General features: G+C 46.0%; 1 protein-coding gene across 2 annotated transcripts in view; it reads left to right on the top strand.

Annotated features, from left to right (window-relative positions):
• FLT3 (fms related receptor tyrosine kinase 3) overlaps positions 1-9,842 on the top strand; it is a 56,862-nt gene extending 47,020 nt beyond the window's left edge. The window contains exons 20-25 of one of the 2 annotated variants that reach the window (XM_083437050.1): positions 542-664; positions 2,221-2,332; positions 3,735-3,834; positions 5,023-5,132; positions 7,100-8,877; positions 8,946-9,842. In XM_083437050.1, the coding sequence (XP_083293176.1) occupies positions 542-664; positions 2,221-2,332; positions 3,735-3,834; positions 5,023-5,132; positions 7,100-7,131 (477 nt within the window). In that variant the 3' untranslated portion in view covers positions 7,132-8,877; positions 8,946-9,842. The remainder of the gene's footprint in view (positions 1-541; positions 665-2,220; positions 2,333-3,734; positions 3,835-5,022; positions 5,133-7,099; positions 8,878-8,945) is intronic. The other variant, XM_083437049.1, reaches the window with a different exon arrangement.
• The last annotated feature ends 2,259 nt before the right edge of the window (positions 9,843-12,101 follow it).

Raw genomic sequence — 12,101 nt, 5'->3', positions numbered from 1 at the left:
GCCCTCCAGGGTTCAGATTCTACCTCCAGTGGCGTAGCGTGGGTTGTCAGCACCCGGGGCAAGGCAAGTAATTTGCGGCCCCCCCCCCCGCTGCACTGTCCCTCCCCCAGATAGTCCCTCGCTCTCTCTCCGCACCGCACCGCACGCCTGGCACCCTCCCCTCCACAGTGGGCGGGCTTGGATCGGATTCGCACAGCCAGCACTGCAGTGAGAGAGAGTGAGTGAGCCAGGTAGGGGCAGAGAGCTGCGAGTGCGAGCGCAAGCGCGCCCCCCCCAGATGTTGCGCCCAGTGCGGACGGCCTCCCCTGCACCCCCCACGCTACGCCACTGTCTACCTCCCATCATCCTAGGCCATAGGCAGGGCTAGACAAACCATTAAGCAAAATAAGCACATGTTTACAAACCCTCCAAGTGTCCCTATTTTGGCATATGATTTGAGCTGCGAAAGGTGTTGGCTTGGAAACAATCAGGGTCTTAAATGTTGTTCTTTGGCCGTTGTGAAACAGGGCGTGAAGCAAACTCACACCATCTCCCTTGACAGTGTGTTCACAGGGATCTCGCTGCCAGGAATATTCTAGTCACTCACGGGAAAGTGGCAAAAATCTGCGACTTTGGACTTGCGAGGGACATAGAGAATGATTCAAACTACGTTGTCCGGGGGAACGTAAGTAGATGCTTTTGGCAGACTCTTTTCATAGCTTTATGCTAATAATAATAACACAGTAGTACTAAGCATAAGAATATAAAAATAGCCCTGTCAGATCAGGTCAAAAGCCCATCTAGTCCAGCATCTTGTTCTTACAATAGCCAACCAGATACCCAGCAGGAATCTCCCCACTTGTGCAACTGGTATTCAGAAACACACCAGTTCTTATACTGGAGAGTAGTGCACAGCCATCATGGCTAGTAACCTTCATTAGCCTCATTCTCCATGAATTTGTCTTTATCCTCCTTCAAAGCCATTTAACTTGGCGACTCTAATGACCTCCCGTGGCAAAGAATTTAACATAGCTTAACTGTGTGCTGTGTGTACATGCAGGAATTGGCAAGTGGATAAGCTGATGGTTAAGAACTTTAAATTAAAAATAATCCCTCCAAAAATATTGCAATATAAGGTTAAATGTAAGGAATGGAATGTGAATTAGAAAACAACGCAGCAACAAGAGGAAACTATGGACACATGGAAAGCAGAGTGTGGGAAGCCAATATTTTTGGGAAATTGTATTAAATTTGCTCTAGTTTGTGGTTGATTCGTTAAAATTTGGAAAATCAATAAAAGCGATTTTGCAAAAAAACCAAAACCCAACCACCCTATATGCTGTGTGAAGAAATACAGTACTTCCTTTTCTTTTTCTGGATACCTTCCAACATTCAACTTCCTTAGATGACCCCAGATTCTGGTATTATGAGAGGGAGGAAAAACACCTCTTTATTCACACCCCTCCCCCCCCACAACTTCAGGGGTTTGATGAACTCCTTTGCACATACAGATTGTGATCTAGAATGGCAATCTGTGCGCCAAAGCCTCTTTGTAGATACAGATTCCCTTGCTGGGTTTGCTAGAACACACATACGTATCTGCTTTCTTCCTAACTTCCTTATGAAAGGGACCCCTGCCGGATTAGACTAACTGCCTATAAATCCCATTTCCTGCAGATGCCTCCAGTAAGCCTGTAACCAGGACATGAAGGCAATAGCCTTCTTCTCCTGTCCTTGTCCAACAGCAGCTTATATTCAGTAGCGTGATGTCTATGAACCTGGAGGCTGCATAAAGCCATCTGTCTGAGGGCACCTTCACACAGAAAGTGCTTCCTTGCAGTAAATACTAAATCCTCAGCGTAGCTTGTCACACACACACACACCCAAAGATATTTCACTGTGTGTTCACACACAGTGGGAAGACATGCTTGAGAAACTTTTCATATAGGGAATCGATCGAGTCTGAAGCATCCCTGGTTATCTGTTTTTTTAGGTGTTTCAAACAAGAGCAGCTTCAGCAACATCATGTGAAAACCCTAGTTCCTACTCTAGTTCCACTATGCTTTGCATGTGCTCCCTCAAAGGCCACAACCACCCTGTTCCAAAGCAGATATTCCTCTAAAAATGAAGTCCGTGCATACTAATTGCTAGACTTTGCGCAGTATTTCTTCTTCTTTTTCCTCTGATGTGTGGAAGTTTCAGTGCAGAAATGATTCCTCCCCCCCTTTCCTCTTCCTACAGGCTTGTTTACCTGTTAAGTGGATGTCTCCTGAAAGCTTGTTTCAAGGGATTTATACTATTAAGAGTGATGTCTGGTCTTACGGAATCTTACTGTGGGAAATATTCTCTCTTGGTATGTTCTGGATTAAGTTGCCTACTTCAGCATTAAGGAGGGCCCAGAAACAAGGGGTGGCAGAAAAAATTGGTTCAGTTTGCATTCAATGTGGACTTGCCTCATTGGCACTTTCCAAAGCAATTCTCTGAAATTTTCTAGCCAGGTAATGTTTTCAGAAATGCAGGGGTTCACAGACAGTGGTAACAACAACAACAACAACAACAACAACAACAACAACAACAACAACAACAACAACAATTAATTTATACCCTGCCCATCTGGCTGGGTTTCCCCAACCACTCTGGGCACCTTCCAACAAAATATTAAAATACAATGGTCTGTTAAACATTAAAAGCTTCCCTAAACAGGGCTGGCTTCAGATGTCTTCTAAAAGTCTGGTAGTTGTTTTTCTCTTTGACATCTGGTGGGAGGGCATTCCACAGGGCGGGTGCCACTACCGAGAAGGCCCTCTGCCTGGTTCCCTGTAACTTGGCTTCTCACAGTGAGGGAACTGCCAGAAGGCCCTCGGCGCTGGACCGCAGTGTCCGGGCAGAACGATGGGGGTGGAGATGCTCCTTCAGGTCCACAATCTTCATTCAAGCCATCCACAGCACATTGGTGAATTTGTGGTTGAAGACTGGAAATAGAACATCCACTGTATTAATGGTGCATGTGGATTTTTAATTGTATTTTTATTGCTTCTCTTATTTCTTACATTATTTCTTATTGTATTACAATCTGAATTGGAATTCAATAAAATACAACATATGAAATAAAAGCAATAAACCTCCAATTAAAAATTGTATAGCATCCAGCACCATGCATTACAATTGTTATAATAGGCAGAAAAATCATTAAGTCCCGTCCCCCCATCCCCCCCCCCGCAAAGTCTCAGCAGTGTTCAAGTGGTCTTTGGGGAGTGGGGAGGTTTGGGAATCACTCTACTAGGGTAAAGTGTGCAGGAAAATAACTTACAGAATACATTATATTAGGTGAAGTATGCTTTCCAAAAATGTGTGTGTTAGGGGAAATTGGAGACAAAAATGTGTACATTAGGAGAAATTGGAACTAATATGCCAATTAATCTTCACGAGTTGTTGTTTTTAAATAACAAAACTGATGTGGTAAGATGGAGAAATGGACTCAATGATGTGGGTGCATTAGGCTGCATACTACACACCATAATTTTAAGCACATGACTTTCCTCGAAAGAATACTGGGAACTATAGTTTATTGGGGCATTAGGAATTATAGCTCTAGGAGGGGTAAACCACAGATCCCAAGATTTGCGGGGGGGAGAGCTGTTTGCTTTAAATGTACAGTGTATATGCAGTCGTGAATTGTGTGAAGAAGGGTGTGGCAAGCCTGTTTTTCAACATCCACTTTTTCACTCTTCACTTCTCCCATCTTTCTGTTTTAGGTGTCAATCCTTACCCTGGAATACAAGTGGATGCAAACTTCTACAAGCTAATTCAAAGTGGCTTTAAAATGGACTGTCCGTTTTATGCTACAGAAGAAATGTAAGCACGGGGTATGAATACCGAGGGCTGGGGAGGGGCAGGATTCTGCCCAGGCACAATTTAGGGATGCCATGGTAAATTTCACCCTTCCTACCTTCCCTGTGCTTCTAATTTATTATTCTTCAGGACTACCAGTATCTATGATCATCTCACTAGTTCCACATACTGGCTACTGATAGAAACAGTTAAGTAGGCATAAATGCTGGTTATGCAAGTTAAGGGAACAGAGGAGTCAAAAAAACTGACCTGTGTTGCACATTCTGGGACACACACACACACACACACACACACACTTCTCAGTCTGCTTTCCCTGTTTGTACCATTGGTATACATGTGCTGATAATGTGGTGTGGACATCATTTCACCTTATTGGATTGCCCCTTGTGAATTGCCCCTTTTTCCTGGCCCCAGCCGTGGTGCAGAGCTGCTTAGAACTTAAAGCAACATGTCTAGTTTCAGAGTGTTTTGGATAATGGATATGGGACTGAAGCCACATACCATATTTTTCGCCCTATAGGACGCACCTGCCCATAGGATGCACCTAGTTTTTTTGGGGGGAAATAAAGAAAAAAAATTATTCCCCCCCCAGCCGCGGCTTCAGCGTGCCCCGCGCTCCGGGCAGCAGGCTGCTATCCACAGCCTAGGGAGCCCTGTGGGAACTCCCGCGGGCTCCCCAGGCTTGCTGATAGCTTCCTGAAGCCTGGAGAGCGAGAGGGGTCGGTGCGCACCGACCCCTCTCGCTCTCCAAGCTTCAACAAAAGCCTGCATTTGCCCCATAGGATGCACACAGATTTCCCCTTCATTTTTTGAGGGGAAAAAGTGCGTCCTATAGGGCAAAAAATACGGTAAATGTTTGCAAGATCTACTTGAGAGCATTGCTTCAGATGGGTGCCACGAGATTCTCAAATACTGTATATGAGACGGCCAAACAAGCTTATTGATAACGTAGTGAAGATGTTAAAGCAGGCACATTAACTTAAAAGTTTTCATGCTTTGGAGTGTTGCCTTAACGAAGCGCCTTGAGTCTGAGCTGCAGGTGAAGTTCTTTTGATCCTAGGATCTTTTAAAAGCCCAGGCGTGCTTGTATTTTGGGACACATTCATATCCCAGTTGCCTGACTTTCCCATAGAAAATGCTTTGGGAAATAATTTCGTATCCCCCCCTCTGGTTTTGTTGTTGTCTTTGCAGATATTTAATGCTGTGTTCCTGCTGGGCTCTGGACTCCAGAAAAAGACCATCCTTTTCACAGCTGCTTTCCCTCCTGGCCTGCCAGCTGGCTGAGGCAGAAGGAGCAGTAAGTAAGATTTGCAAACAAGAACATTTTTCTTCTCTTTTTTCCCCCCTTTTGCTTTTTTTTTAGGGGGTGGTGGTTTAAAACCTATTAATAGCACCCATGGCAAGGGACTGTGAATGATGTCCCCAGCTGCTTGCTCTAATCTTCAGAAAGAACCGTCTGTTGTTTTCCCCCAGGGAGATCTCCAGAATGTCATCATGATTCTGGCGTTTTTCTCAGCTGTTGAGAGAGAGAGAGTGTGTGTGTGCAGCATTTTTGGCAAATATATTATTGAGTGTTTTCAGGAGAGCACTGCAGAAATGTGAGACTCCTGCACAGGTGTGCGAAACCTCACCTCTTCATCTAGCTTCCAGGCCTGTCTTTGGCCGTGCCTCCACCTCACTCACTCAACTTCTCAATGTCTTACTTTTGAGGGTTTCTGCCTATGATTGTGCCTCTCACTTGTCTGCTTAGAGAGTCTATGGTGTCTGGTGTCAGAGGTAGTTCTAAGGTGGAGCGACCAGTTCAGCTGCACTGGGTGCCATGCTGCAGGGAGCACCACAACAATGCTGTAGAACGGAGCGTGACAGGAGGGGAGGGCAAATTTTAGTGTCTCACAGGGCACTGCTGAAATGTGAGAGCCCAGAGTCCTCCACTGCTGCTATCCGCTGGCACTGGAGGTACAGAAGCAGAGAGACCAGCAGCAGGTGGAGTCTGAGCCAGTGACAGCCCCATTTACCCACCAACTGCTTGCAAGTGAGGAAGGCCAGTGGGGTTTGGCTGAGGGCCGGCTGAGGTTGTTGCATGGATCTGCTTCCACTGTGGAGGGTCTAGAACAGCCTTTCTCATGGATCTGCTTCCACTGTGGAGGGTCTAGAACAGCCTTTCTCAACCTCTGGGTCCCCAGATGTTGTTGAACTACAACTCCCATCACCCTTAGTTAGCAAGGCCAGAGTTCAGGGATGATGGGAGTTGTAGTCCAACAACATCTGTGGACTCACAGGTTGAGAACCGCTGGTCTAGAAACTGCTGGCTTTTCTGTGATGGGAATGTAGCCTATAGCTGTTGGGATGCGTCCAAGGAAATGGGGGCAATTGGCAGGCCCCCAGCTGGCTCCAGCCCACAGGCCCGCAGCTGGGCGATCTCCGGTCCTTGGATCAGCATATAACTGCGACTCAAGCCTCAGAAACCTTCAGAAGCTGAGCATGCAAGCCAGCAGAGTAAACTCTTCGCAACAGAAGGGCAACATGCTGTGTAAAACGTATTTACAGGCATTTTATTCAGCATCAGGACAAAGGGAAGAACATGTCTTCTCCCCTTCATGTCCAAGCAAACAGCATAAGCAAAAGCTATACACACAACGGAAGTTCCCAGCAAGCTGTGCTGGAATGTAAACAGACATTTGACATACAGCAACTCCACATATCTGTTAAGGTGGAACGGAATATCGTAACACAGGCACCCCCAAATTTGGCCCTCCAGCTGTTTTGGGACTACAACTCCCATCATCCCTAGCTAACAGGACCAGTGGTCAGGGATGATGGGAACAGCTGGAGGGCCAAGTTTGGGGGTGCCTGTTATAGAACAATGGTAAGAGTCACATTTGTTGCTCCACCCACTTTTTTACCTCTGGCTCCAACCACCACTGGTATGTGGCCCCCAGAAGGTGTTCTGTGAGGGAATGTGGCTCTCAGGCTGAAAAGGGTTTGCCATCCTTGCACCAGCCCTCTTCAGCCAAACTCAATTGGAATCCCACACAGGAAGTTCATGGGCAGACCAGCATTCTCTTCAGGCATGAGATTAACTCCTCTTTGTTGCTTGTACTATTTTACCTACATCTCAGTGAACCAAATGGGATTTGTAAACCACCGTGCATACCAGAAAGTATTGTGGAGTTGTAATTACTGCTACTATTTCTGTTACTACTGCTAATAATAATAATAATGGCAATTCATTATTTGCTACCTCTTATGTTCCCGTCCTAAATTATAGGCATGCCCAACGGGGAAGAGTGGGATTTCTGAACACATGTCGAGTCCAAAGCCACATATCCCAGTTCACATGGGATAAGAGAAGCTGAACCACTTTGATTCACCATTCCTCCTCTGGATGCAGATGCTGCAAGGGAGAAATAAGACTGATGCATTATTTTATATAAAAAGGCATATAAGCTGAATGTATCGAAAGAGAGGGTTTTTTTGCCTTTGCTAAAAAGGCCAGATTTGCTGCTCCCGCCCCTGAATTTCTCGTGCTCATTTCCACGATCCAACTTTTGCTTTTGAAATGAAATTTGCCTCCCCTTTCAGGAATCTGGGTCAAGGCGAGAGCACACTTTTCACAACCAGGGGTTCTCTGGTGCGTCTGCAGCCTCCAGGGGCTGTGGTTAGGAAATGAAACTCTCTCCTTTCACAAATGTAACTGAAGTCAAACATTCCTGTTGTTGTATGGTTGTGCTTAGAGCAGATGTAGAGAGTTGAAGTTCTTTGTCATCAGTGCCTCCAGACCTGAATGTATAGCGGCATTATCTTAACACTTAGCTGTGCTAATAATTCAAAAAAGCTTGGATCGGGACATTCAGACCCCTGCATAAGCAGCATTGCTGCAGGCAGACTCTCTGATATATGTCGGGGTGGCTGACCTGGTTGGCACATTTTGATTTTTGGGTGAGTGCCATGGGCTCTCCACCCCCCTTTTTGGTGAGCAGGGGCTTCCTCTGTAAGGTCTTCACCTTCTTCCCATCATTGGGCATTTGAATTTCATGTGATCCAGATGAAACGAAGGCTTTCTTCATAGACTTTGTGTGGCTTGGCAGGATGAAGAAAAGAGAAAATGAAATTTCATTCTCATCGGTGTTGCTTACACCTAGGTTAGAAGGTCAGAACAATTATACCATCTTAGGAAATGGGAAATCCTTGACGGAGGAGCTGCCATATCTAAGCCCTGCCAAGATTGTGCAAACCACGGCGGAAGCTGGGGCGGTGGGTTGACAGTTTCCCCCAGGGTAATTCTGGTTCTTGTCAGAGGGAAATTCTCCAAGCCAGCCCTGGCATGATTTCGTTGCCATTCTGAGGCCATGCCAGGGGAACGTGGGGACTCAAGCTGCCCAAGCTCTGCCCCCAGTGTGGTGTTGTGGTTAAGAGCGGTAGACTCATAATCTGGTGAACCAGGTTCGCGTCTCCGCTCCTCCACATGCAGCTGCTGGGTGACCTTGGGCTAGTCACACTTCTCTGAAGTATCTCAGCCCCACTCACCTCACAGATTGCTTGTTGTGGGGGAAGAAGGGAAAGGAGAATGTTAGCCGCTTTGAGACTCCTTCGGGTAGTGATAAAGCAGGATATCAAATCCAAACTCTTGTTCCTCAACTGTGTCATCAAAGCACCAACAGAGGAAGGTGGGCTCCCTCCCTGGCCCTTTTTACCCATGGAGAGGGAGATTAGCTGTATCCTATTGCCAGGGCTGGCCCACCCATGTGGCAAGCTGAGGTCACCGCCTCAGGCAGCAGAATCCAAGGGGACAGCAGATCCTGCTGTTGAATCCCCCCCTCCCTTTCTCCTTCTTCCCTGGTGGGGAGGAGGCCCCATTTTGGGGTCCACCTCACATGCCAAAATGTATTGGGCCAGCCCTGCCTGTTGCCCTCTGGGATATCCTCTCAGAGACTTAAAACCATGGGTAGGCAAACTAAGGCCCGGGGGGCCGGATCCGGCCCAATCGCCTTCTAAATCTGGCCCATGGATGGTCTGGGAATCAGCATGTTTTTACACGAGTAGAATGTGTCCTGTTATTTAAAATGCATCTCTGGGTTATTTGTGGGGCCTGCCTAGTGTTTTTACATGAGTAGAACGTGTGCTTTTATTTAAAACGCATCTCGGGGTTATTTGTGGGGGATAGGAATTCGTTCTTCTTCTTTTTTTCAAAATATAGTCTGGCCCCTGACAGGGTCTGAGGGACAGTGGACTGCCCCCCTGCTGAAAAGTTTGCTGACCCCCGCTTAAAACCTTAAAGCACGGCTAGGATGATGGGAGTTGTAGTCCAGCAACATCTGGAGGGCTGCTGGTTTCCCATCTCTGACTTTTAAAGCTTTTCAGGATTTTTCTATCCTTATTTTGACTTATTTTATTTTGATGTGTTGTTGTTTTTTCTGACATGCTGTAGCTTTGTAGTTAAAACTTCAGTTTTCAGATATGTTCCTGCTGCTTCATGCTAGCACTGCCTTGACTATTAATTATTATTTCATTTTTTCTATTTTGTGAGTTGTCTTGTTTTATTGCACACCTTGTCTGGCAAGGCAGTATCCAGTTTTTAATAGATAAATGTCCTTTAAAATGTGCTGTTTAATCATCAGGTAGCCATGCTTGCTGCTACTGAATGAAATGTCTGCTGAAATATTGATATATATTTGAAATAAAGATGTTTTGGTCTTCTTGGTTCCTGAGCTTTTCAGTCAGTTTTGCCATTTCAGCAACTTCAACAAAGAATGGGATTTGTAAAAAATAATTTATCTTGGAGACCACTGTAAGCAGATGAAAATATTAGCAATAACACTTGTAATGTAGCAAGTACTATGGAGACAATGGAGTAATATAAAATATAGATTATGGGAAAAGATCTAATAATAGGAGCTATGGAGGCGAGGTGGGGAGCCCAGAGATTCAGAGGAATCTGTAAATGTGGATGTGTATGGTTGTATTATTATTTTATACTTGGAAAATCAAATAAAAATTATTTCCAAAAAAAAGATGTAGGTTTTTCCCCAGTGTGCTGTGTTATTTCTAGATGCAATTCACTAGGGAAATATTTTGAGGAATGGAAAACCACAGGGCTCACTGGAAGAGATCAGGACATTTGGGGATTGCTGGTGCATGTACTGAGTCCAGAGATGGTCCTAGAGGTGGCAAACGCCCTCATTTCAAAAGGTCTCCTTAGCCCAGGGATCGGGGACTGACTGCATTAAGAACATCAGAAGAGCTTGCTGGATCAAGCCTATGTGCATCTATTCCAACATCCTGTTCTCACAGTGGCTTGTGGGAAACCAGTGTGCTGGGCCTGGGGGTAACCTGAGTAACGCAGTCCAGGTCTGGTCCCGAATCCAAGGGTTCTGCGAGGAGTCAGTCCGACAGGGCCAAGGCAGGACACGAGGCAGGAAACCAGGCAAGGACAGGTAGAGGATCTCAGGCAGGATCTGGCATACTGCAATGTTGCTCCAGCAACCTGGGGCGGGGTCCGACAGCCTTTTATCTCTGTCAGGGTAACGGCCAGTCCTGATCCCCCGGCGACTCACCACCCTGTTTCGCCCAAAGGTGAGCACTCCTCCTGCGAGTACTCAGGTCTCTCGTTCTCTCAGACCTCAGTCTCTGCAGCTCGGGAGATGTCGTTGGGTTACTAGACGCAGAGGCCGCCTCAGCCTCTCCTGACCCAACTGGTAGTGGAGCAGCTGTAAGTGATGGCCTAGCTCAAGGCAACGAGGTAATCCCCACATCTGGAGCCAGGGCAGGCTCAGGCCCCTGACTCGGCCCAGCTGGTGCTTGTTGCAGGGGAACCTGTGCAGACTGAGACTCTTCAGACTCAAGCCCCAGACTAGGTTCAGACGCCGCCTGAGGCAAAGGATCCGGTGTGGACTGAGACTCCTCTGGTTCTGAGTCCGAGCCCAAGTCCCAGGCCATCACAACCAGCATGCAAGATCAGAGCACAAGAGCTCTCTTCACTCATGTGGCTTCCAATAACTGATATTCAAAATCATTACTGCAGCCATCATGGCTAGTAACTATTGATAGCCCTCGCACTGAATGTGCCTAATCCTCTTGTAAAGCCATCGAGCTCTGTAGCCATCCCTTTCTCCTGTGGGAGTGAGTTCCATAGTTTAACTCTGCAGTGCATGCAGAAGTACTTTTTCCCCATTGCCAATGGGGAAGGGCGAATGATTAGGGGTGGTGGGGATTTTAGCCACTACAGCTTCCCCAGCCCTGCTTTAACCCATCTTCTTCTCCAAGTTCGGGCAGCAGCAGAGGCGCAATTACAACTCACCTCTAAAGAATCAGGGCTGGGCTGAATCACACCTCTGGTGATAAGGTGCCGTCCAATTAGCAAACCACTGCTACGAGGGTACTTTGCGTTTGGTTTTCCAATTACAAACACTAGGTGGAGCTGTAAGCTCATTTTTTTGTAGATGGGTATTTGCAGAACGCTCGAAAATAAACGTGTCTTGTTTGCTTTCCAGTGAGAACAGAACCAATTTGGGTAGAAATGAGAGATTCTGAAGCAGAATCTCCTAACTAGAATTTGCTTTCAGAAATGCATGTTTTGTATTTTCTTGATTCAATTGTTTTTAATCTTTTCAACTCCGGATGCTACCACCAGAGAGATACAGCAGGAAACTTTGCCAAACTGACTTTTGGTGTGTGAAATTTTATTTCAGTCCTCTTATCAAATGTTTATTCGGCTTTACGCCCATATTGGAACACAACACACAGAACAAAACAAATCAAATAAAACAACGGACTCGTACAGATCACACATAGTATAACACCATTCACAACACACAAGGACATATATTAGCCATTATAAGAAAAGTTTAAAATTAAGGTTAAAATTTTTAAGCACTACACTAAAATCAATATCTAATGTCATTATAAAAGTTCATATAGCTATCAATAATCAGCTAACATTCCATTCTGTCTCTTATACGAGAGGACGGCTGTTAGGAATTTAGCTACCTGTAGGGTAATATAAGGATCCACATCTTGAAGTACCCAGGCAAGCTGTAGGTCTACTAGTTTGCCAGCCATAGGCTGGATTATGGGGTTTAGTATACTGGCACGGGCTGAGCTGTACAAAGGGCAGATAAACATAACATGATGAAGAGATTCAGATGTTTTCATTTCACAAGCACACATTGGAGAGATTTGGCCCTTGGAAAATCTATGTCTCAGCACATTTGTTGGAAAGACATTGAACCTAGCTCTAATGAAGGCATAACGGTGAGACGCGGCCATAAGCG

This window comes from Podarcis tiliguerta, assembly GCF_965153285.1.
Source record: "Podarcis tiliguerta genome assembly, chromosome: 4".
NCBI classification, from domain to species: Eukaryota; Metazoa; Chordata; class Lepidosauria; order Squamata; family Lacertidae; genus Podarcis; species Podarcis tiliguerta.
Note: the sequence above shows the minus strand (reverse complement) of the source record. Positions and strands in the feature narration are given on the sequence as shown.